Source organism: Manacus candei, unplaced genomic scaffold (genome assembly GCF_025592945.1).
Source record: "Manacus candei isolate 608988 ecotype Guabito, Panama unplaced genomic scaffold, ASM2559294v1 h1tg000025l, whole genome shotgun sequence".
Classification (NCBI taxonomy): domain Eukaryota; kingdom Metazoa; phylum Chordata; class Aves; order Passeriformes; family Pipridae; genus Manacus; species Manacus candei.
In genome coordinates, this window is record NW_026138073.1 from 5,404,000 (window position 1) to 5,431,550 (window position 27,551).

Here is a 27,551-nt window from a genome sequence, read left to right on the forward strand (position 1 = left end):
TCATCATCCCACATAATGTAAAGATGTACTTCTCTCTTAAACAGAAAACAAAGCCAGCTCTCACACACACTGCCCAGTTGTGTCCTGGAGCAATATCTGGCAGGAGTGGAAGGCAATGCAATCCCTGTTCTGTAACATGAACTCAGACTGTCAAAGCATGAGCCTTGATGAGGTGTTTTCTGATGAAATTTAACTAGGAAGCACCAAAAGCTTGATTCCAATCCCAGTAAGTCATGGTTTGGCCTATGGTACAAACAGGGCAATACTGAGCTTGTTCATACTAAGCAGCCATCAGGTGGAGGTGGCTCGAGGTGATAATCAACCACAGATGGGAGCCAAATTGCCAACATGAGGTGTCCCAGTCCTTGTCACCTCTCAGAGGTGATCAGTCTGTTTGGATGTGAGTATATTGCTGTACCCATACGCCTTTGGATATTTAGTTAATGGACCCAAGCAAGCTTTCTTACTGACACATTAAGGCTTGAAATCATATACATTTACATAGTGTAAAACCTAATGTGAGATTAAATGGTCTTAATCCTTATAATATGGTAGATAAGGAAGGTAGAAAGTTGCAGATGACCTTTTGAAATGTCCTCGTGTACAAAAGAAACAGCAAATCCCAAATCTTTGTGAGTTAAAGTACTGACGTCAGTGGGACTCCCATGGGAAGTTTTGGGAGTTTGCCTTAGCAAGAACAGACCAACCAAATAGGACAAAGTTTTGACTTAAGGTCAGTATGTCAAAAGTCACAAAGCAAAGCCTGGGATAAAACAAAGGCCAAAGATAATGTCCCTTGGATTAATTTTTACGAGCAGCATACTGGGTTTTTGAATCCTTCACCAGCCTTCTACAAAAGCAGCTATGGGCTGACTACCACAACTAAACTTGAAAGGGGAAGACATTCCTTTGTAGTTCACATTTTTCAGCTTTGAAGTCACAGTGAGTCTTACCAATGACTTCAATGGGACTTGCTTTACACTTTTATATTAGTCATTGTTTTATCCTTACTCCTTTCAAAATTCCGGACAATAACATTTCTTTTTATCGTAATCCTGACAGAGCAATTAGGCTTCAGTCCACACCTGCACCCGACTTTTTTCTTAACAAAGCATTCTTTGAGCTTCTCTTCTCTGAACAGAGTTATGAGAGCTGAATTAATGGTGTCTCTCTGCTCTGTCCACTTCCTCTGTTTTTTGTGACCTGCTGAAGAACATGAAATTCTTCAAGGCTCATACAGCTGATCTTTGGTTAAGACCAGCTGTAGATTTCACGTTCAGTTTTATGAGTGTGCTTAGCAGAAAAAGAAGATTCTTTCTATCAGGGTAATTAAGCAATAACAGAATGACAGAATGTGGATTAAAGTGTAATCATTCACAGGTGCATTCATAGCATGGTTTTAGTCACGAGTTCGGAAGACGAATCACATTCCCAGTGTAACAAGCCATGAAATACTGCTTCATAGTTTAAAAATTTGAGAGTGTTTTGGAAATAAAACATTTCTTTTGTATCTTTAATATATAAACCAGATAGGCACATGCCACAAATACTTGCTGTGAAAACATGAGGTTCTCATTGCTCCAAGGTACCCCCAACTCTCATCTTTTAGGTGTCAAATGTGCAAGACTCTGAGCTTTACCTGTACAACCCTCCATTCCACAGCACCCACCAATACTCCTGTCTAACGTTGGGCTACAATAGGACCAGCCCCTGCTCCATTCTAGTGCCTTTGTAGCCCATGATTGAGGAAAGGTACCCAGAGGAAAACATTTTTCCCAGTGTTTGCTTGCACAGCTCCCCCCTCTCGCTCACTTGGAGGGCAGCTGAATGCCAAATGACCGACCCAAAGAGGGAAAGTTGGGCACTTCCAAAACCTGCAGATGCACCACCACCCCCAGGAGTCCAACCATGGAAAGGGTGAGGAGAGCTCAGTGCAGAGCCCCCCTCAGCTGCAGCCAAAAACAACCTGTGGCTCTTAGAAGCACCTCTGGGCCAGGGGTTGGCACAAACAATGGCACAGGACATTGGCCATAAAGAACAGCAAGGGTTTTTTTACAAGATACTCCACAAAGCTGCTGCATAGAGGGATTCTACAACACAGAGCAGCTTCTTTGGGAAGGGTAACTAATGGGATTAGTACCACTTACTCCCCATCTTCTTATGTGATTTATATTTTGCTAAGCACTTCCAAGCCCTGTTTCCCTCCCCAGTTGCTGAGTGGTTTCACCTTGCAGCCACGGCAGGGGAGCCCCAGAGAGGAAAACACCCTGTGCAGCTAGAGCTGATATGAAACCCAAACACCTGATATGAAACCCAGACACAAATAACATGGTGCTTTTCCTTCACCAAAAAAATCCCGTGACAAGCAACATCACCATGAATTTCAAAAGACAAAGGTTGTTTCCAGCTTTCTTTAAAGTTTGTTTCAGGACAAGAACACAAGATTCATTTCTTTATCTTATTTTGCCACTGACTTTCCAAATGAAATCAAAATGAATGGCAGTTGTCCTTTGAAATATTTACAAATCAAAAATAATGTGGCACCGACAGGGCCCCATGAAGTGACACCACGGATAATTTTGTCCAGTTATTTATTAAGGGCTTGATCCTGCCCCAGAATCTCTTATCAAAGTACCTATACTGGGTACCATACTCCCAGTTTTTTGATAAATTTTAACATGACCCATGTGCACAGAACCACACACTAACGTAGTAGGAAGGTGATCTAAATAAATACTCATGCTTATAGAGTTTTGTGTTTTGTTAAATAAAGAACAAAACAAAATTCCTCTGTATAATGTATAGACTAACAGCTATCTACTGGATAGTACACAGAGACATATATAAAGGAGGAGGTACTTGCCATCAACACAGGAGGGTCTGTTTCTTGTAGTCCCAGCCACTTTCCCAGGTAGACAGGAGCATTTTACTGTTTGTGATCTTTCCTCAATTCGATTCTTATTACAGCATCTGTGTGCTGCTATAACTTCACACGTTCCTCCTTCTGGCAAAAAAAAAAAATAAAAAAAAAGAAAGAAGAAAAAAGAGAATATTGACACTGATTAGGAAGCACTAATCAAAGCACCCAGGCATGCTCCTGCCTGTGACTCTGCCTGGCTTCTATGTAAGTGGGATTATGATGTTATTTCTCCCATCACTGTGCTCCCAAATCAGCCAGGTACTGCTACACCTCATTTTCAATAGAAAATGTAGATAAATGTCCTTTGACTGTCTTATATTAGAAGCTTCTCTGACATCCACATAATTTTTGGCCTAAAAATGACTGTGTCAAGGTCTGGGCTTGAAGAAATGTAAGTGAAGTGCCACAGAAAATGTGCAACAACTGTTGACTGATTTTATGCTTGTAACTACGGAGGCCTCTTCCACAAATGTTCTCTCGTACAAGGAGAGGGACTAAGGGAATTCATCTAGAAATAAGATTTTTCTCCAAATATTTGATTCTGTGCTAGCACTCAGCCCCTAGGGAATGACAATGAGTCTCTCCAAATCACAGTGTGGCCCAACAGCACTTCCCTTTGCTACTCCACTCACTAAATTGGCAGTTTTAAGGCAGGAAACATTCCCATTGTGTGCAAGATCACCAGGCTTAATTTGTCTTCTCCCTAATTGTTCTTTATGAGCATTTGCAATATTTTATTAGATGGAGAACACAGAGGTGTGATAGACAGATAGACAGTGGCTTTGGGTCTGTGAATAGTTGGTGTTTGTGGCATATGCTGAGCACAGAAATGACGTGTCAGGTGTGCCATTCCCCTTCACCTCAGCACTGCAGTGCAAGGAGACAAACACCACAGTGGACTAATGCACTGCCCAAGTAATTTCTCCATTCCTCAGCTAAGATTGTATTTAGCTCATAATCACTGAGTGTTTAATAGTGTCAGTCTGTTCCCCACAGATATTTGGCCACTTTATGAAACGGCAGCATAAATTTGGCAGGATTTGTTTAAACTTAGTACAAAACCTCATGCACAGCCCACTAAAGCACAGGATGTGTAAGAAGCTTTTCCAGAACAGCATTATTTCTTCATGCCATTATGAATTGCTAACAGTACAGTGCTTTTGCTATACCACATTATTATGTCTTTGGCTTTCACTCGTTTTGAAACAATATCAAGAGCTTTTAAACACCAGAGCACCCTGCAGCCAGGTGGGAGGATAAGCAGTGTGGGGATGCTGATCCAGGTCTGGCTGTGAAGAAAGGATTTTGGTAGAGGTTTGGGAGTTCAGTGGCATCTCCCAGCTCAGGAGAGAGTCCTGTTACCTGGGGATTCTACAGATGTGACATTTCTGTAGTGAAGCACTGGGGTAGGTGGGCAGGGAGGAATCTCTTGCCTGAATGTTAAAGTCATATGGTGATGTGTCATAAGGTGTCCCTGGGGCATTGAGAGGTACAACAGCTACACAAAATGTGGAAATGTTTTGTAATATTAAATTTTAAACCCCCTGACATTCCGGGGTCAGTCAGTGGACAGAAGTGTGTGAACATTCATTAGGGCAAAAGAGCTGGGGTTATGTGGTCATGGGGTTCAGCACTGGTGAGTCTGCAAGCATGAGACTATGTAGTAAATATTTAAGTCATCTGGACAGACATGCTGCTGCATGTATTAGTTATCAAGAGCATTTGGCCTGCTGACACAAGCTTTTTGAAAACCAATAGGTGTCAGAGAAGAGAGATCCCAACAATACAGAGAGCCATCATCTGACAAACGGTCTTTTAAGTGTCTCTTAGGAGTAAGAGGAATTGTGATAATCAACTCAGCCCCAAATGTTTGCATTTGCTATGAAGTAATCCTTCACATAAACTCCCTGTTCCCCCATCCAAATCATATTGAAAGCAATGAAAAGACCCTCATTGGTTCAATCCATCTTATGGTCGTGCCCTAGGAGGAGAAAGATTTGTGATTTTATTGATTGCAACCCCAACACTAAAGATAATGTACACAGTAATAAGCATTTCTAATTTTAGACTACATAGACTGCGTGGTAAATATCTGTGAATAACCTAAATGCTTAATTTTCTCTATTAATTTGCTGTATGAGTACTAATAACCACATGAGCTAGTCGTGCTTATTTGCTTATCTATTCAAAATAATGGGATGTGGTGGAGGAGCTTTATAACACCTTTAATTGTTATGTGGAAGCTGAAGTTGCTGAAGCAATAAAGAATTTAGCTCAAAGTGTATAGCTGTTTAGGAGGGGCAAAACATAATGAAACTATAAAGGCAATGAAAAACCACTTTTTTTTTAAAACTGCTAGACAGTTAAGTACATTAATTGGAAGTTTTATCTGCATGGACTATAACTATGTGCAAATAATAATAATCATGATAATAGGAAGACCCTTCCCAGTGCTGACAACAGAAGAAAAAATTCATCTCACATGGAGAAAGTTCTGCACGGTACACACCCCGTTTTCCTGGAAAATTTGTTTTTGGGATCAGATTTTTCCATTCAGGCGTGTTTGGCCTGTGAATGACTGCTGAGTGGCATTGCATGCAATGTGTTTTGCTGGTATACATTTTAGCAATGATGCATATACATGTCAGACTTTTAAAAAGCCATATACAAAATGGGAATAGAGGTACCTAGACAGATACAAATGGACACAGTGAGACTAGGAAAAAACCTTATTGAAAAAGCTCACCCTCAATTACATTATTCACAGGAATGTATATAGCACAAATATACTGGGGTTGGGACGTTCAACTTAAAGCTCTATATCAGTGTATAAATGAGGAAACTAATTAGAGTGGGGAGAGGAACATGAATCAGTCTTCAGTTTCCACTGAAAACCATTTAAGATGTTCAGATGTATAAGCAAAGTACCTTTTTATTCTGTGATTTTTACTTTTTATTTCCTACTTCTTCTTTGGGGGGAGGGGATGGAGAGCACCAAGAAATGCTCTAATTCCAACATCTGAGGACTTCAGCTCCTGAGCCAGTGTTTTTTTTTATTCTCAGTAGTTCATCTGGATTATGGAAGACCTGGTGAGATATTACAGTGCTGGGAGCCCTGAAAAAAGAATGTGAATTATTGACCTGATAGGCTGTGAGTGCAGTAAAGTTTGAATCCTTCTCACAAAATCCAGAAATGTCTTTTTTTTGGAAGCTTATGGTCTATTGAGCTGTGGTAGCTTCTGGCTTTGATTCCACAGTAACAGCCTCATCCAACTCATTCAAGTCAACAGGGGATTTGCCATTGAACTTAAAAGGAGAGGAAAGGGCCCTAAAATCCTCTAAGTAAGTGTCTTCTAAATGTTTTGTTGACAGTTACATTTCATGAAGTGGTTGCTTTATCCACCTGACAAGAAAAATATATTTTTTTATTTTTTTTTTTAATAATTCCCTCCTGCCCCAAGAAAATCAGAAAAAGATTAGAAATGGAATAGGAACTTGCAGATCAGGAAGAGCTTTGATCTTCCTTCAAGAAGCTTCAGAGGTGAATGAAAACATCCTTATATGACTTATATCCTCTTCACACCAAACATTAGCAGGACTTGATAGTAAGAACAGCTGATCCTTTCTGAGCACTCAGTGCACAGGATGCCCTCAACTTTGCATGAAGAAAATGTGACACCTACCAAAGCAAGAGGGACAGAACTGGCTGCAAGGAAGGATTCTGGGATGTTGCAGGTGGCAACTCTCTGTGTCATTGCAACTCTGCTCATATTTCCAGTCCTTCCAGAAATCTTTGTTCTGCATAGGCTTAAAATACAAAACTGTAGAAACAACACAGCATTCTTATTGTAAAACAGGGACAACTGTTTGTTACCCCTGCTAATAGTTTAATTCTAATTGGAGGAGAGTAAACTCCTGGAATTGTGTTCTTTTTTGTCTCTGTTATAAAGCCACCTTGAGTTTACACACTGCAGAGTGAAATATTTTATTGTAAGTATGAGCCTGCTGTGGGAGGCTGTGATTTAAAATATCTAATCACTTATAAGGTCTGAGTGCAAGCCTGGCAGAAGCCAAAAAGCCATCTTCTAGTCATCTCTGTTTTTTATATCTCTAGCTGAGGGGTAATAATAAAAGCATATTTTGCACTTCAAAATTATAACTCGCCTCTGTATTCTAGCCAAGCCTGAACTTATCAGTAAACAAACATAAAAAAGGCAAACAGCACTGCTGATTTGTGTTATACATTCTGGAAGTCATTAACTATGACTCAGGTAACAAAACTTATACGTTCTCTCTTTGACAGTGATGACAATTTAATAGTATTTGACTCTGCTGAGTTACGTGGAGCATCCTGCAGCAATGAGGAAGGTTGTTTATCAAAATGATAAACATGTTTTCATTTCCTCCTTGGCTGCATGTATGTGATCAGAAGTCTAAGGCCATCAAGAAATCACTTATGCTGGCCACCAGACAGACATTAAGCTATTCAGGACCATCTGTGCTTGAAATGAGTTCCACTTAATGGACCTTCCTAGGGCAGGTCAATCATAAGGAGTGTGTGTGTGCAGGAATGCAGGAGCACAGCATCGCCGAGCTGAGACTTCTCGCGCTGTTTGGCAGCGGCACAGACGGTTGGTAGATAAGAGATGCCTTTCTTTTCAGGGTCATATGCCCAGTGATTTTAGAATTCAGATCCTCTGTTATGTTTGCTTCTGGCTCGTTGTCAATGCTCCTCACAGCCTAATCCAGATGAAGGTTGTTGTAAGAACTCGTTCGTGTTACTTGTGACACAACAGTGATACCCAAACAACTTCATAGGCTTTGCTGACTCTGTTACACCATTAGCCATTCACTATGGGAATACAAGGAAAAGGAATCATATGGACCAACCCTATCAACACTTCCAGACAGTTCATTAGGACCATAGCTGGTTTATGATAACTGTATTTATTTATACAGCTTCAATTAGCCAGTCTTTGTGCCAATGCTATCACCGTGTTAATGTCATACACCCATATGTTATTCTGATAAATGCCTAAGTATATGCAGATGCTGCTAGAAGTAGGAGATCAGAGAAAATTTGAAAGAGAATTAAAGTTCTATAGACTTCAAGCAAACATTGAACAGCGTGACAGTAAAAATTCTTCAGACACTTCCAGTCTTTCTGACAAAGTGCTTACAGAAACTAATGGGTAAAAGAATTTGCCCCCTTGTCACTTTGTGTCTTTATACAAACATCCAAGGGAAAGAAAAAACAACTCTGCTACAACCATTTGTACATTTACTGTAAAGAATTCAGGTTTGGGGGCTGCAGTTTAAAGAGTTTTCAGTTTGAATAAGCTCTGGAAACTTCCCAGGTGTAATTAATACATTCATAAGCTTTAATCAAAATGTTTATGCCAGCTAATGTGCCAGAACTACAGACTGCACTGTGCACAGGGGAAAATACTATACTTTACTTTAAGAAATAATAAGCCACTACTATGGTACTTACAAAATAACGTTTTTGCTTCTGACAGGAATATGTAACAGATGGAAAAACAAAGTCCCATGCTACTCCACGAGCTGCTTCATAAGTGAACAAATAAAAGACTCCTCATAGCCACAGTGCAATTACACTCCAATATTTCTTTTACATGTAATCCACTGACTTTCTGCATCTGCTCCAGAAGGAAAAGGATCAAACTTACAGGATGCATTTGCAGAGCAATCAGAGAGGGCTTATGGTTTTCACTCGTTTTTATGAGGTCAAGGCTAACTGCACCTCACCTGCCAGAGTGCCCTCAGTTCCAATAAGGCCACAAAACAGCTGAATTTGGCCCATGATCTTGATGTAACACAAAGGTATCGTCAAAAAATTGACTTAAGTAATGCATGTTAGCATTACACCATGCTTAATTCTTTCCCACTATGATAACTGATACAAATAGATTAATGGAATGCTCATTATGTATGGAATTACCTTAATTGTGAGAATTTGTGATGCTCCACACATTCTCTGCAAGCTTCCTGGTTATATATGGGATTTTTTTTCCCCCAGTGGATCAGAATAGACTGCAGTGGTCTGTTTCCTAAATTTCTATTTATATTTTCATTAATATTCAGTATTTTCATTGTTCATTATACAAGCTATATATTATTTTCATTTGGGGAAGACCATGCAACAGCAGCAATGTGACTCCCACTGTGGGTCATTAAGTTTTAGGTTGGGATATTATTTTCTCAAATGTTCCTGCTATGAAAGGGTTCTGGAGACACAGGGTATCTCCTCTAAAGAAACTGCTATTTTTTTACAAAAGACCACAACAAGTATTTCCCTGAGGACAGTGGCTACTGAAATTTATTTTCCCTTGGAAATGCACCTTGTGTTAAACTTCAAGACCATATTGAGGTTCTTCTGATGTTTAGGTCACTTAAAAGAGTGACTTCATGGAGGTCATAGCCCAGCTAAGAGTCCACAGGACTCTCTCCAGGTGGATGGTGCAACATCCTGTAGGTTCAGGCCCCAATTTCCGTGTCTTTGGTGCAACACCCCTATTTCCAGTCAGAGAATAATGTTATTGTACTCATGTCAGAGTCTGGAGAAGAGCTGCTGGACAAAGCAGGTCAGTTACACCTGCAAATTCATTTCATACTGAGCCAAAGTTCTTATTTTGGAGTCAGAATTCATGAGCTAAGAAGGGCAATGTGCATTCAGCACAGGCATCTCTGGTTATTTATGGTGCTATGAGCTAACTTTCTAAGAGCAGTTTTGACAGAAAAGACCATTTTTATGAAATCAAGCTTTTCTACAGAAGTCCATACCAAAGGAACTTCTAGAAGAAAACAGTGTCTTTAAAATATTTTGTTCAGAAGAATTTTAATATTTCAGTTCAATATTAACTTCTTTTTCTTTTTCATTTGTATTTTATTTCCCTTTCAGTATAATAGGGGAAGCAGGGATATGCAAAGCTCTAATTAGCACATGGATTTGTAGTCTTTTAAAATTTTCTACTAATGCTCTCTGCCATCAGCCACAGGAGGGTTTTTATCAGGGAGATTTACAGATTCTTATACTTACACCGAGAATAGACTCTGATCCTCACAAACTGGTTTATTCACAGAAATTAAAAATGCTGGTTTTTTGTAAAGGAGAAATGGTATGGATTCTACTCTTGAATTCAAAAAGAAAACCCTGAGCACACCAACATATGGGATGTGATTGGATCTAGGGCTGGCTTATGGATTTCCATATCAAACCAATATACACACCAGAGAATAGGTTTTCCTACCAAAGAGCCTTGCAAATTGATCTCCCGAGGAATTTGCACAGGACCTTATTCTTATGCACATTAAAAAAAAAAAAAAAAAAAAAAAAAAAAGAAAAGAAAAAATCTCTTCCAGATGAATCAAAGGAAAAAATGGTATCCAGAACAACGAGGCAGCCTCGTAGCAGGTCCTGCCTCTGGCACTTTGCAGCTCCCACGGCAGCGGAGCGGGACCGGCGCGGCTGAGGAAGGCGAGGGGACAACGGGGCGAGAGGGGCTGGGCAGGAATGCTGATGAGGAGCTGGCTCCCGGCTGCTGCTGAAGCGGAGTTCTGGGTAGTTTTAATCACGATTTTGCACGTGCACGGCGTACACAAAAACACGACGGGATGGACGAGAAAAGCCCACCCGCGGTGCGCGTCCCCTGCCCCGGGCAGAGCTCCCGCCAGGGCCATTCCCGCCCGGCCGATCGCCTTTTTGTCACAGGGGCCGTGGCGAGGGAACCGCAATAAGTGCTCTCAGCGTTCTTGTATCGATGAACTACAGAAAGCAGATATGTAACTCACGAGGCGGGAAAGAATCCAATGTTCTCTTAGTGGGGATCTTCAGTCTTTTAATGAGATTTTTTTTTTTGCTTCAAGGGGAGATCAACTTACGGCAACTCCGAGAAATGGAGGTTGGAAATTAGAAGTCTTGGTGGGATTTACAGCTCTGGAATGCCATTAAGAGATGTGTATGAAGAGGCAGGACTTAATTCAAAAAGAGAAAAATGTTATTTTTGAGAAATAAGTCCCATATCAAAAAGTAATAAGCATTGTGATTCTAAACTTAATTGACTTCAGTGAGATATGACACTCCTAGAGGTCTATATCACTTGTAAATAAGATGTCTTGGTCTAAATGATGTATACTAGCATGGTAGAGCATAAAAACTGTAAGTATCTTTTAAAAAATCTTGCTCTCAGTCACTTGGGTGGTTTGGAAAATTTAATGTTTGACATGTCAGAGAAGATAAAAAAAAAGTTTGGACAAAATAGATGTAATATGTCTGCATTCAAGCAATGTTCCTCCTATAACTTAAACTGCAGGCAGCACTATAAACTAGAGATTAAAAAGACCTGCTGTGCTATTCTGATCATTGCTTTGCAGCTGCACAATTCTTGCCCAGAACAAATTTCTAGGTATCAAAGCTGTGGAGAAATGAACATTTCTACTGCTGAACAGAAATGAAAATTTCCAATATGGACATCTCTAGTTCCTTGCCAGAGAACAGTGAAAATCCAAAGTGGAATTAAACTTGAAAATAGCCTAACAATAAAATTTGAGTGAACCACAGAATATTGTTCTTGTGGCCTCAAAATGTTGTTCTTTTAAATGCTGCCAGCAAAAGGCATCAGAAGAATTGAAGTTAAGTTAAATGAGTCTCAGAAAAGACACACAGGACAACTCTCTCTTTGGATGGAATAATTAAGTCGATAAGAAAAAAGCGATTTAGTCACAGCTGCTGATGAGAAATTACTATAGAAATGTGCATGAGAAGTAGCTACTAAGAAAGGATTTAGAAATTATTCTATGTCAACTATGCAAGCACTGTTTGGTCCTGCCTGAGTCTCGCTTTTGCCCAACAGGCTTTCCCCGAGCACCTTAACGTTTACAGATCTCTAAAACTCACTAATGCTTTCATTAAATGCCTTTATTTTCAGACTACTCCTCAAAACTGGGAAACTGCATTAATTTTCCCATCAACCTCAAAAGAGGCACAAAACTGCTTGTTACACTCATAACACACACCCTTTATTTTTAAGGATGATATATGAAAATCTCACACTTTTAGGATTTCTTTTAAATATTCATAAATTAATCCACTGATTACAAAGAGCTTGGCAATAACCAACTTTCAAATCCAATCCTTCAGTCCTGACAAAATGATGCAGAGATTTTAAATTCTTGTGGAAAAGCAGAACAACGTTGTTCTATACAGTTCATCCTTTGATATGATGGCTGCAGATAAATTCATCCCCAGGTAATTTTATCCACTAAGGTGATTAGCCTATGGAGAGCCTATGATGTGTTTACTGAGCACAGCAACATAGTTTATGGTAATGCTCTTGTCATGCTTTATAAATGTGTGAGGTGGTTTTTATGAAGTGGTTAGATAAGGAGTGGTGAAAGTAATGTGATCCATAAAGAATGTACAGTGATGAAGAGCTGGGATTGCAGAGATACTATAGACAGACTGATAGAGAGAATTATAACCAGTGCAGATGCTGCATTAATCTGCCAAAGAATGGCAATAAATAAAATAACAAGAAGGAACTGTTCTAAACGAATTTGGCCAAAGCATAAAACTGAGATGTTGAGGTGGGATCAAAGTGGAGGTGTTTTTAATGGGATCTCTTACAGATGAGTTGCCTTGCTATAGTGGCAGCAACATTTTCATCAGTGGGGTTGACCACCTCTTACAAAATCCATGAAAAGGAAAACAAAGGACTGTAAGTTACAGCACTTGGAAGCAAATGTCACTGTAAGGTGTTGAGTGCTATGAGCAGCAGCAGTAAATCCTGTCCTCTGCAGCAGCTGAGCCATGCCAAGCAATCATTTCCCAGTCATTTTTCCTTGGACAAGTGAGCCCATTATCCCACCCCTTATATTTCTAGAGTCATTCACACCGTGACCACCAGCAGCTGGTCCTGCATTTGAGTACAAAAGGATTCCTTTGCCAGGAGCTGGCTGCACAATGGTACAGAAGGACAGAGGATTGAACCAAAGGCACAGAAGCAATCAGTTGTTTTTGCATGGAAAGCATTTTACACTGCATACATTATCCATAGCAGAAGAACCTGGTAGTCTCCAGTTTAAGGAATTTATAGCACACTCATTACTGAACCTTATTTAGCTTCAAGCACAGTCAAGCACTTCAGTAAATGTTAGGGACCGGGTATGTGAACAGCAATATTTTAACTTTCAGACTACTATAGTGTGGTTATGAATTAACAAGTTAAAAAATCCTCTCTCAAAATGATCCATTCTATTCCAACCTAAGCATGACTGAGCTGTTTTACCTCTGGTCAGGACCAAACCACTGCTGAGGGGGGAAGCAGAGGATGGTGTGCGATTTGGACTACGATGTTCTCAAAATTTAACTCATCAGTGCAGCCACTTCTGTGGGAAACCTGAGTGGAAGGGTGGTTGCCTTCTCCTCACTGAAATTTAAGGGAGAGGACAATGCCAATATTTTATTTCATGATAACCTTTGGTTCCTGTTATTTTCTTTTGTTTGTTTTGTTCTGTTGTGGTGACCTTCATCTCAAATAAAGCAAGTCTGACTGATTTTCTCTTTTTCCATATTACTTTAAACATTTCTCAAACCTCCTTTCCCCTACATTTTCCCAAAGTCACTGTCCTGAGCTGGTTTGTTTTTTCTTTTCTTTTTTTTTTTTTTTTGCATAAGTCCCCATGTTTTGATGTCTCTCCTCCCTGTTTCTGTTGATGGGCAATATTTTATTTCCTGTCACCTTGATTTGCTCTGTCTTTCCGCTCCAGCTCCCTGCATACAATTGTAACCCTGATTTATTCTGGTTCCCCAATCTTTCTCCCTTTACCTTTTTTGTAACTGCATTGGATGTTTCTCTCTCTGACAATTTCTTTCTCTTCTCTCTGGAAGCTCCTGGTGAACAACACAATGCAGTACTACCTCCTAATAATTGATCACCTGGCTCCTGTTCAGATTTGTACTGCTCCTTTGAATACATGTCCAATTCAGTTCACTCTGTTGCCTTATAATGTGAATAAAAAGGGCTGCATACTTGAGTGGAAATACATGAAATCTAGTGAGCAAATAATTTCCTACTTTGAAAGCAACATGTGACACATTACAGCACTGGCTTGAAACTCATATTAATTTATTTTTTATTAGCTAAACAGAAGCAGTATGCAGGGAGCTCTGCAGTTAAGCAGAACCCAAGAGGCCGGGCAGAAAACACATTTATTTTTCTCTGCCCTGTTTACCCTTGGTGATGATCAGTATTAATCCAAACACTATCTCTGAGAATTTGGAATCAGATTTTTCAATTAAAAGTCGCTTTTAAAACAGAATGTTTTTAAAAACTAAAACCTTTTTGATGAAAAACATTGACACTTCATTGGCCAACATCAACAGATTTCAATTCAAGGTAAAATCCCTGTCTCAGGATGGGTTATAATTCATGTGATGCAACTACTTTTAGTTAGTAATTTCCAGTTTCTTTCTATATAGCACTACAGCCAATAAACTTTATGCTGTGCTCCCATCCTCATCAAAAAGGAGAAACTGTCTTGAAAGATGAAGTCTCTTATGATCAGAAAGGAACCATTTTATATTAAGATAAAAATAAATTCAACTTTTAGTCCAAAATAAACCAAGTGATACATTTCAAAGCAATCATGTAAAAAGAAAAAGATACATGTACATGTCCTTATCCATGTACTGCAGCTTCCCGAGGAGAAGGAGCCAGTCTGATGTGCTGCAGATGCTGTGCTAAACACAGCACTGCATGAAAACAGTTCTCCTTCCCTCCATTCTTCATAGACTTGTCCTGATTCATGTCCAGCTCTGTCCACTTTTGAGCTAGTTGGAAAAACACCATTGCACTCAACCCCAAAGGTTTTGCTCTGGAGGGCTCAGGTTCAAGTGCCAGCCCAGGGGGTTCACATGCATCCAAGGTGTGCAGCTCCAGGTGAGCCCCACCAGAGAAACTACCCTAATGCTCTGAACCCTCAGTTCAGCTGCCTGCATTTCCAGTCTTGAAAGTTTTGGATAGTGTTGACTATAAACTGGCCTCTCATTACAAATAAAAAAAAAAAATTAGAAAAGCCTGCAAACTAGAAATAGGACCTCTCTGCCAACTCTTTCTGGTAATTACAAGCAGAAGAGGTCATCTTGCCCAGTTCTTTCCCAGTATCGAAATGTTTTCCTCCACACGCTCATGAGTATCTTACTCGATTTATTTTCCCATTATTTAAGCAATTGGACTTCTGCTGGTGCAACAGGGGATCCTTTGAAGATCCCATTCTAGCATTTAATGTGATCTGCCATTAGGCTGAACATCACAAGAATGTTCTGTTTTCTTTTGCTCAGTTTTCCTCATTAACCCTAATTGTAATGCTATGACCAACTGAACACAACTATTCCCTGTTCCACGTTTACAGATGTCAGATATGTTTTAGATGGTCATCACACCCCCCATCATCATTATCACCACTTAGACAAGCTGTGCATTTGCTGCTTCTCTTCATCTTTCCTCATAATCCTGCCTCCATCACCTTAATGATGTCCACAGCTCTTCTCAGCATATTGACAACACTGATGTTTTTAAAATTCCACTTAGTAATGTAACAGTTACACTATTATTAACAGTGATAAAAATTCTGAGCTCTTAAGTTGATGAGCATTATTATCTCCATTTGAGAGGAAATCTGTCCTATTTTCCCAATCCAGCATTTATCTACACTCTGCTCTTCAGTACTAAACCATAGACAACCAACAAAAGTTAATCAGGTTTCAAGAATATTTAAGCATCAGTGTATAAACTACCAGATACCTTGGTATTTGTTACTGCTTAGGCACGTAGGGACTGTGGAAGTAGACAAGGAATGAAAAAAAGGGGTAGAAACAGAGACAGATGCTATGCAACAGAAAATCCAGCCAACAGTCTGAGATGGAAGAGGAATGCCATATCTAATTGAAATGGCTCTCTGCTTTCCAGCAGTGTTCCCAACAAGGATAGAGACTATTACCTCCTGGGCTTGGAGAAAATGCCATCACTTTCCTATTTTTTTCATCCCCACTGCAGCAGCTAGAGATTTTCTAGCATTAATACTTGAATTCTTCTTTTCCCCAGATATATTAGTTCAGATTTTTTTTCTGGTTCCATTCACATTATTTCCTGGGCCTGCAATTTTTTCTGATCCTTTTTATTATGAGTTTTGGACTTCAGTGACATCTGTTGTAACAAATATTTTATTATCACTGGTAAACTGTTGGAGGGCCTGTTTCCTATAACCCTCAGCCTGGATAGAGCCATCATCAAATATTAATTTTAAAATTGAAAGATGTGTTTTTGCATGCAAGAAAATCAAACTAGCACTTGCAATGCCTATGGCACAAAATGGAATAAGGAGAAGAGAGTTTTCAGCCCAACCTGCCAAGATACCCGGCACTGTGAAGATGTGGGTTTCCCTGTTTTTCCATTGTGATCCTTCTCCTACCAAAGTGCACACTAAAAAAAGAGGGAATTTAACCCTGCATCCAGGAAAACTACTGACTTTCCACTGAACAAAGAGAAATGTAATATCAGAAACACCTTTAAGGCAGGCTTGGTTGACAAACAGGTGTTCTCTCTGTAAGACAGTTTTCTTATTGATCTGTGCTAACATCTTGCAGAAGTGAACAATCTCATTGCCATGTCAAAGGCTAACCATCTGTGAACAAGTAATGCAGCCAGAAAATCCATGTTGCTGCAATAATAGCTTTAGGACGTGGGTTTTATTTCAATCACCACTAAAAGAAACCCACAGAAAGCACCACAAAAATTCTTTTTCTGATAAATCAGTGTTCCTAGAAAAATACACAAATTTCATCTAAATAAATTACAATAATTTACACAATTTATCAAACAAGTAAAGTTACTGAAATTATTAGGAAAGTTCATTTATTTCTTTACCTCCTTTAATACTGCAATCACCTTCTCACAGTCTCATGCATTGCAGCCCTTATTTAGAAGTCATAATTCTCTCTGTGGGACAAATCACATCTCCAATACCTGAATATATATGTTAATACTTTCAAGGTCAGAGTTTTTTTCCCATCAATGAACAGTATTCAGCCATGCTGGAACCAGAATTTTAGACTAAAAGACCGTTCTGAGGGACTGATATGCAAGCCCAGGTTCATACTGAGAGACAGACTAGTGAATTAATGATGCTAGAACAGAAACCTGATGGCAGGACTTTCTCAGACCAGGAAACGGTCTTGTGAGAAATTTTCTAACTCAGTGAGATAGCACTAGGTCCTGAATTATTGGGATGTGAGAGGATACTGAGGTTGCTGGGCACAAGTTTTGACTGAGGGATTTAGTAATCTGACTGCTCCCTTAAAAGCCTGAACCAAGAGTTCCCTTATATAAAGACAATTAATTTATTACTATTACTATTGTTAATACTATTACTCCTACTACTCCTACTGCTATTATTATTATTATTATTATTATTAATTATCTGGTTTTGATAAATTACTGGACATTGTCCAGTCTATAACTGTTAAGTGTATAGATTTATCATTGAAAGATCTAAGGTTCTGGCTAGATCTGGAAGGCTTAAACTTTGTCCTCCTGCTCTCTGGTTATGCTCGGGGAACAGCCTCATGGAGTACCAGCAGTGTGGCATCCAGAAATAACTCTCATTCCCATCCTCCTGCTGAAGACCTACAAGGAGCAAAGTTGAGCTCACGGTTCCTTGCACTCAGACAAGACTGGTGAGAGCCCTTGAGTGCAGATATTTCGCTGGCACAGTTGAATACCAAGATGTTTGGCATAACTAACCAGAACTGAAGTGCAAATTTCTGTATCTTCCTGTTTACATCTGGGATAACGGTGCCAGTGGAGAGGGCATGGAGCAGAAAGGACATTGGCCTGTAACATTTGAGCTCCTGGACCTGAGCTGCAGCAGAGACAGTCAGGGAGGGAACCCTTAACCCCAAGACCTCTCAGCTCAGTGCACAGCACAAGAGAAAGCTGGGCTGGGAGGAGGCACAACAGGACAGAGTTGCCCCAGGTTTCTCATTTTTCTTTCCTGCTTTCTTCATTCCTGTTTTCATTGCAGCAATCCAAAGCCTGTCATCCCCAGCTGATGTAGGTCTCTTATTTTTTTGTATAAAAATTCCACCGATTGCTGCTTTCTGAACATATCAAAACTCTTGGGCATCCGCGGACTCCTCCCCACTATCACTGTTTTGTTGGTTTGTTTCAGCTGAAAATTTGCATGAACTTGAAGCACTAATTCCAATTCTTTTAAAACTAGGCTGGATAAAGAAAGTATTGTAGAGATTGACAACAGAAAAGCTACTGCAGAGAGCTACAATAAGAAATAAAAAACACAGCACTGTCGGTAATTCAGCCACGTCATGGTTCTCTCTTCTTGGGCTCTTTCAACCCAAAGCATCAAAAAACCCCAATTGGCACTTCTTGATGTATATTTGCATACTTGTGAGTAATTAGCTTTTAGAGTATTACCAAGGAGCTGAACAAATGTACCATATAGCTCCAAAAACAATTCAAGAGAAACTGTTTGCATTTGAATGAATTTACTTTGCTGGTACCATGCATGTATCAGCTGAGTGAACACTTAATGTTGAACATTAATTATACAAACAAAAGAAATGGCACAAGGCTGCTGTCTCTGTGAGTTTTCTTCCAAGATTAATCCTTGTTTATGTTGGAGGTTTTGTGTCCTAAATAAATTCCTAACTGTGACTGCTTCAAAAGGGATGATATTTGAGATGATTGAAAATGTGCACTGATCAATGCCCGAGACAAACAAGCTCTTAGCTGCTGTTACTCACTCACTGACCCTCACTCAGTAAGAAATTCTTTTTATCCTGCTGTGAATTTCATCAGATGATCATCAGCATGATGGACTGATGATGGCTCTGTTCCCCTCTGGCCAGTTGTCTGACATATGGCTTTCCAGTCAACTGCTTTTGGTTTTATGGTTGTGTTTCTGATCCTCAAGAGAGGGAGAGTAAACACTTGGGCATCACAACAAAGCAAAAAAAGAAAAGTGCAAAACTGCATTGAAGCTTCTTGAAGAAATTTAGGTTTAAAATTAATATTTAAGCTAACACCGCCCCGATACTTTTGGCCCTTGATTTAAAGGAAACATATTCACAACAAAGCCAATATACTTGTTAAATAACCTCAGTAAAATAGCAATATAAAGTGAATAGAAGAGAACGAGAAAAGTCAACTGCAGCTCATTGATGCAACCCCCAGAGCCCCTAATGAGGAGATTAGGTTTGCCCAAAATGTAAATTTTAAACTGTGGTGACTAATGTAAGTTAAGAACAAAATTTAAATGTTTCTAATCAAAGTAAGGCTGACTTTTTGGAAAAGAATATTATTCAGGAGTGCTTAACAAGAGATGTGTGTAATCAGGGTACTGATACATGTCAGGAAAATACGAATTTTTGCTGTGTCTTCCAGCAACAAATCCAGGAGTTATGACAGAACATGTAGTTGAAGGCTCAAACAAATAAGGGTCACACAAGGCACATGAGCTGAAATTTTTCTGTGAGCTCACAAAGCAGTTAGAAAAGCAAATGGAAGAAAATTCCTTTAAGGGTTATTAAACACAATCCCTGAATCACAAACTACTGAAAACTGGGAAGGTCCAGGGGGAGATTCCCCCTGTTGGTTTATCACTCCTGTGCTCTGCCTTGGCATGTGCTGCAACTCGTACTGAAGACAAGATACTGGATTCCTGGCCTGACCCAGTATGGCTGTTTTTAAATTCCCAAAGATGGGCCCAATGTCCCTGAGGTCATTCTTCTAGTCATCTGAAAATAGTAACCCACTGTAAAGAATCACCAAGCTATTTAGGACACACATACCTAACATAAATCACATGTTGGGACTTCCATATCCCTTTGCAGGTCTTGCATTTCCATTTCTTTCTGCTCTTATCCAGAGCAAATCTCCGTCTGTATCCTCTTTATAGTCAAATCACATCAGTTTTGAAGTTCCCTCTCTAACTGGTGCTATGAAATACCACCACAAGTACACACTCCCAGTTTTATTTATTTCATCACCATCTGACAGCTTGCCTTAAGAAGCCTTGTCCAGAGTCACTGCTACAGGACAGAACAAGGCAGGAAATGTCAAAGTTGTCATGCACATTCCCCAGGTCTTTGATTTCTCCTGCCAGCCACACCTTCTCCAAAACTTCTTTGTTCTTACGCTTCAAGCTAAGGATGAATGTCCCACGCATCTGAGAGACCCTCAGAGCATCCCAGATTCACTGCTAAATGGCCCTTAAACATGTACAAAGCTGGAACATAAATACTGCCAAACCAGATCAGAACAATTGTCCATCATCTGTTCTGCACTCGTTCTGACAGATGAAACACAAAGGACTTCAAAGGAACATTAAAGAGGCCCATAAATGGGACAACTACAATATAGGCTGCTTGCACACTTATTTTCTGGGGAATAGGAGCTCCTATTCCTTTGGGAGCATTTTTAATCATAAGCAAATTCATGATGTTCAAATGACCCAGAAAAATACCCGTAGTATTTTTTGTCCGTTTTGCTGTTGGGTTGCCACACATTTCACATACATTACACACTGTGTTAATAAATATTTTAAACCTAGTTCCCTGCATCAATTTTACAAATTTATTTGGTATCTGCACTCATTCATCAAAAGAGCTGCAAATAGAACTGTTACTCCCTGTTCCATTTCATGCCTTTTCATGAGTTTTTCTCTACTGTACATGGTCACCAACATGTCAGTTTTGCTTGTATAAAGCTATTTCCTTGTCTCTCAAACCTTTTATGTGGCTCCTCTTTTAGATTTCACTGGTGCTTTTGCACTGATGATAGAAGGGGTGATGTAAATCTGTCAGTAGACATATCTTAAATATTCACAATGACTTTCAAGAGTTCAGTAACTAATACAGTATTTCCCACCCCATTTTTATCCTTGTGTGCTTGATTTGCAGTAGTCACCAGTTTGGGCACACCTATTTTGCTCTGACATTTTTTTTCCCTATAACCAGTGTTTTTATAATATATCACCCTTTGCAGCTCCACCAGAGAGGTGATTTTCCCTCCACACTACAAGGGCAGGAGGTGTCACCAGGTGACTCACCCCTGGGACTACTCTAGCTCTGCTTTCTAATCATTCTTGGCCTCTTTTTCCATTTTTTTCCTTTCCTCTTGGGCTTGAACTCCTGTTACACTATTCTGCAGTCTCTGCTTGTCCCCAGAAACAATTCAGCACACGTTCCCCTGGGTCCTCTTGTCTCTCTACAGTTTACATCTTGACAACATCACCTTCCCTAGTTCTTCACTTACATGATCCCTCACAGATCCATTATTCATTCTCAGAGCACAGTGTTGTTAACACATCACACGTGGGGTCGTGTTCGCGCGAGCAGATGCTCTGCTCAGGAGATGAATCGGGGCTTTGAATTGAGTAGCTGGGATTTAATTAGAGCCCTGTACTGAGGGACATCCACAAGGGCTACCTGTAGCCCTGATGTGATCCTTTAAATGGCACTTTGAATGCCTATTGAATATACAGACAGAGTAAGGCCCTGAGGCTAAAACTATACATTATTATACGTTCTCCATCACCCATGACTGTATCAGCCTTTCTAAGTCAAGTCTTTGCACGTGCTTCGTGAAAATTTTTTAGTCCATACTTCCCCAAATGTACCAGATCACTGAACAAACCTTTAATAAATCTAATTTATGGTAAATATATCTCTTAGTGCTAATTGATTAACATTAAAAATAAGAGATAATTGTAACAAGCATTTCTGTGTACCTCTAGGAATACTTTAAAATAGTGTTAGTACTTCAAAGGCTTTACTGATGATAGTTCCATTATTTGCACATACAGCCCCCACACGCACACAAACTGTTACAGGAGCTTTATTTAACTTTGCTTTGTCTTGGTTCCCTAAATATAAGGGGGTCTTAACTTTAAGACTGGTCTGAATGCACTGAGAAAGAATTTCATATTACATCAGGGACCACAGACTTTTTAGCAGTGGTTGTGCAGGTCAGCCTGTAAAAACTCTGGATGCACATGCAAGAGGGGCTGGGCAATTGTGCACATCAGCATCCCTCCAAGTCTACAATTATCTGTGCTGAGCATGCCTGACTGTGGTCTGTGTGCAGATATAGAGAGTTTTCCGTGTTGTACTCACAGAGTCTTTTACAGAAAATCTGTGTTCATTATGGATGAGCAGTACATCTTTCTGTATTTTTTCCGAGTATTAAAATATGTTTCATAGTGTATTTTTAGCTCAGTTCATTAAATGCATGCACAAACATCCCCACATATCTCTAACTCCACTAGGCTACTCCGACAGTTTTCCTCAGTAATATTAAAGACTGTGCACTGCTTGCTTTGTGTTTTACTATTACTGCCACGAGCTTCACAGACTTAATTGTCAGAGGGACAATATTTCAGAGTGAGCTGTGAATTCAGGCTGTTGTTGGAAGGCTGTGTATTACAGCTGAGGTGGTGGAGGGCAGATACTTGATATCAGGAATCCTGTGTGGAAGTGTTAGAATTTTATTCATGGAAAGCCAATTTTGCTGAACGACATCCATGCCAGCAAGGTGTTGTATGTCACTAAGGGATATGTCAAGGTCTTTCTACCACACTGTCTGATTCTTGATGCCAATCATCAAAGAGCATTTGGAGAAAAGGTAAAATGCTATCACCCTTGTATATAGCTTTTAAAACCTTAGACTGTGGATAAGAGGTGTTGATTCCCTTTCCCAAATACAGTAAGAGGTTAATGCCCCTGCGCTTGGATTTTTTTCACAAACAAGCTTCTGTCCACTGTGATTTTTCCTTTGATTGCAGCAGGTCACACACACATCAGTTTAACTGAACAGAAACACCAATAAACATCTGTAGCTCAACTCAGCTTCAATTTCTCAGCCTCAAGCCCCGTGTTGCAGATGGAGTAAAGAGGTATTTCTTCATCGTTATACCCACTATTATCAAAATAATTATTGGGTGTCTAAACATAATTTACAGGTAAAGCAGAAGGGAATAGCTGTCTCTTTGATAATACAGTAGAATCAATAGCAATAATTAACTGATTACTGATTAGATGTCAGTAACATACAGAAGTGAAACGGAGAAGAAAAGTAAAGCTGAAGTTCAGATACAGTAGCATCATGAATTTGAAGAAAATAGACATTTCTGTCTCTGGCTCACTTTGTATTTCCCCAGCTATTCTGAGAATATGTATAAAAATCCACTAAAGTATCTTTCTGAGATGCTTCTCAGGAATTAATGTAGCTGAAAAGAAACCTATCTCACGGGGACAGCTCACAGTGCAAAGGTTGACAGGAGATTTGATCCTTGTCTACCACACAAAATCTCAAGGCAAAATCCTGGTCCCACTGAAGAAATTGGCAAATGTGGACAGGACTTCACTCCATCTGCTTTAATTGTTCAAACTGAAAACTGCTTTGTTTATGGAATGTGGACTGCGTGAAATTAAGTTGCCTTCATTGTCTCTGTGCAGCCTTTTTTCAGCCCCCGGTGAAGGTTTCCAACCTCTAAATGAAAGAGGGTAAGTAGAATTTAAAAGTTCATTTTGTGGATTTGTTCCTTTGCCCCCTGTTCTGGGCTGTAAATTATTCCATTACTAGGACATAATCAAAAAGTCTCTAAAGTGTATCCACCACACACCCAGGAATCCGGGTCTTTCCTTAGTTAAATTTGTCAAGTAGAAATATCTTTCCATATGTGTTAACCTCCAAGATTGAATGGGTTTATTGTTTTCATTTTCTAGTAAAATAGTTCAAGGAAGAGAAAGAAAGGATGAAATATAATGTTCAAAGGAACATGCAGCACCAGATCAACACCCCTGGCTGCTGAAGCCAAAGGGATCCAGACAAAACCCATACTCTAATAAAGGCAGTGTTGCATGGTTTTCCTAAGAAAATTCATAGGTATTAGTTATAACATGGTGAAACTCCTTGGTCCTGCATGATGTATTTACATATTTGGACAAAATTATACAACCATATTCTCAAAGTTTTTCAAACACAACGTCATGAACAAACAGAAACATTTCTTCTAAGACACCTAAAATCTGATTTTCACTAGAAATAATGTTATGTAATCATCTAAAGTTCCCATTCTAGAGTTGTACTCGTCCCTACACAAAGAACAAGCACTGATCATTCCTGGGAAAGAGCATTTTTAGCAGTGTGGATCCTACACTAACCAACACTAACTGCTTTATAAACAACTGAATCACCTCTTTCTAGTGATCTACTGTGGACAACATAGTGCCAAATAACTCCCTGTTCTATGCTTAAAATCACTGTATTTTCTTAAAGGAGAGGTTCTTTGGCTGGCTGGAGACAGTTTTCTACTGGGATGAGTCAATAAATTATAGTGCATCAATTTATTTGAGAAAGGCTATTGCCACAGCAAGAATGACTGGAAGTTACTTGGCAGTTTGTTTTATTTTGGAAAGAAAACAAAGTTTCAGAAAGCACTTGATTCTTGGATTCCTGCATTTACCTTGTCTGGATGAGATTTTTCCCTTTTTACTACAAGAGCTGGGTAGTAATGCAAAATGTTTAAAAAGTGGATGTTTTTCAGCTGGTTTCACTGCTTTCCAGATTTAGCCAATGACTTCTAAAGCTCATGTAGAACATGTCCAAAAAGTAGTCTTTATTATAATAAAGTACTAACTGTATTGCTAACTAAGAGAAACAAGAACCCTGTTAGTGTCTCACCCATTCACTATTTTAAGCCCAGATAAAGAGCCCTGTCTCATTAAAACTAACTGATGCCCCACATTGCTTGAAAGGTTATCTGCAAACTTCAAACCTCCCTGCAGGACCTTCTCCTGCTGGGGCTGGGACCCTCTTCAGCTGTCAGTGTTTCTCAGTATGGATAAGCTGCTTCCCCAGCCCCATAAACTCCCTGTGAGAAGCTTCTGAAATGGTCCAGGGGGCAGGAGATGTTGCCTTTTCACCCAAATATAAAGATTTTTAATGGCAACGTGCACACAACTGACATAGTCCATCCCCAGAACTTCGTCAGATTATCCTGTAATATCTCTAATTAGATATTTTTGATTCACCAACTTTATTTGCAAGGTGTCAGTCACTGTAGACTGTTCACCAAATAAAATCAGAACTAGCCCTTCTGTTTGTGGCTGAGAGGTTTTTTTTCAGAGGGAGCACAACATTTAGTCATTCTTCCCATCACAGGTGGCAACCTCATTTTGTGAGTGACTATGCCTCTTATTACTTATCTGCTGCTTTCTTGCTGTTCCTCTAATTCTTTTTTAATCTTTGCACTGTCCTACAATTGTTCCTGAATGCTGATGTCTCCTAGACTCTTTGTCCCTGGAAAAGCCAGTTAGTGCTGCAAGTAAATGCTATAAATGCAAAATAAAATATTTAACTACATGATAACTAAAATGCCAGCTCTCTAAAGCTGTGGAAACTCATTTCCAGTCACCAAACAGCAATTGTTATTATGCCTTTCATGTAACAGTAGCCAGTATCATGTTTGTTCAAAAGACCAAGCAATAGATAATAAAAGGGTCACCAATTAATGCTAAATTATATTATCTGTTTTCATCTAAAAAATCAGAGACTGAGTGTGACTTCACTCCTACAACATACTTTGAAAAAAGCAAATAAAGGAGAATGAGAGAAACGTTAGAAATTGACTTTGGAGCAGGGCATATGCTGTACTTAAGTGGAGATTATAATGTCATTTAAGAATGTATTTGCACATACTTGGAGTGAATATCTCTAAAATCTGTGTGCATGTGTATAAACACATTCTCATTCTTAAACATATATATGCATAAAAGTTCAGCTAGCTTAGAACTTAAAATTCAATTGTATTTTCCTCAGGAGTCTCTGACTATCTTGAAAGATATGTGTAGTTAGCAGATAGCTGGAGGTACATTTGAACAACTGCTCTGCCTCTACCTGCTGTTATTTTCACAAAAACAAGAGGAAAGTGAGTGATGTCTTCTACTCTCCATCTAAAAGCACCACAGGCACTAAGAAGTGTTTTAAACCATCTTTGCTTGAATAAGTTTCTTAATGTCATCTGGCATATTCTGACATTTACTAGTTATTTGCAAGTTAGGTAAAAAATTGCATATACAGATCATTTTCTACGATGAAATATCACACTTTGGTGATAATCTGGGTTCACCCACTGAATTTTGATTTCACTTACATCCAGATAGTAGAGTTGACCTCTTATGATAATTTATTAGAGTTGTGCTCTTTATCAGAGCTAATAAATATTTGTATTATTTTTCTGTTCTCTACGGATTGAAAATACTAAAATTAGAATCCTGAAATGGATCCATAACTAATGTGGATCTATTACTGCTTAATATGTCTATTTGATCTAAATTCAATGTTTTAAAATCTGGTTCCCAAAACTAACATTGCCATAAATTAGATGCATCATCTCCTGCAAAATTATTCCCTATTCTAACACAATTTGGTGTTTCTCTTATTTATGGGTGTCTTTTAGGTCTTTTTCTTAGCATGTCAATATATATATATAACTTATACAGCTTATTTAGTTGTCATGTGTTATTTACATGACTTTTTCAATATTTTCAAGCATCTGCTGCCTGGCAGCAGCACTCTGTGCATTATATCATGCAAAGCTTTTGACTGTAAGGGGATATTTAAGCTCAGGTGTAAACTTTGTATTATAACCCTTCAAACTACTGTGAAACAAATCCCCCTTTTTGTGTCATAACAGGCCTATTTTTGTGCAACTGATCAGCATCTAGCCTGAATTCTTCTCATTTTCCTGGTCTGGACTGCCATGGAAAATTCAGACTAAGCACACATTAATGCTCACATTCTTTGGCACAGGTTGTGATTTCTCTTTTCTCAGTCTGTTGCACAGTCCTGAGTCATGATTGCTTATTCTTGGTCTTCAATTCCCTTGTTTCTCTGTTTGATCAAAGCCCAAATGTGTCATCTACAAATTAGTTGTGACACTCAGATGCAAGAAATAATGTTTTTCAAAGATATTTTGGATACAGAAAGCTACCATTTTTAGTGATACAAAGACCTTGTCTACTTCAGTATTTCAGTCTAATCTTTGATCTTGCTGCTCCATGGATGTACCATTATACAATTATCAGCCATGTATCCCTGAATTCTCATGTATTTATTCTAGTCCTCACCCTTCCCCTTATGAAAACACATATTTGCACAAGTTCCTTCTGTAGGAGCAGCATCTGCTTTGTGCAGCTGCAGTAACAATCTTCCCCACCATCTCCTTTGATGTTTAGAAATGATCGATGGTAGAGATATTGCATCCATCTCCTGCCTGCACAACTGTGGCTGAGGCTCAGGCACACACAGCTCTCAGCCTTACAGCATAATTACAAGGCATATTCCCTTGTATTACACTAAATACAGACAGTGATCCATATTCATGTTGTTGTGATATCAGACAGGACGGATAAAATCCTGCAAGCCCCACTAAGGTGATAAAGTCAATGGGATTTCTACTTGCTAAGAACTGAAAAAAGAGACATGAGGAATTTGATATCATTAAGTGGTCCCTTCTGTATTACAAATAA

The 27,551-nt window shown here is 39.3% G+C and overlaps 1 protein-coding gene across 2 annotated transcripts in view; it reads right to left on the reverse strand.

Annotated features, from left to right (window-relative positions):
* The window catches only part of TAFA1 (TAFA chemokine like family member 1), a 216,560-nt gene that overhangs the window by 39,383 nt on the left and 149,626 nt on the right, over positions 1 to 27,551 (reverse strand). The window contains exon 3 of one of the 2 annotated variants that reach the window (XM_051788842.1): positions 2,864 to 3,001. In XM_051788842.1, coding sequence (XP_051644802.1) covers positions 2,864 to 3,001 — 138 coding nt within the window. Of the gene's footprint in view, positions 1 to 2,863; positions 3,005 to 27,551 lie in introns of both variants that reach the window. The other variant, XM_051788841.1, reaches the window with a different exon arrangement.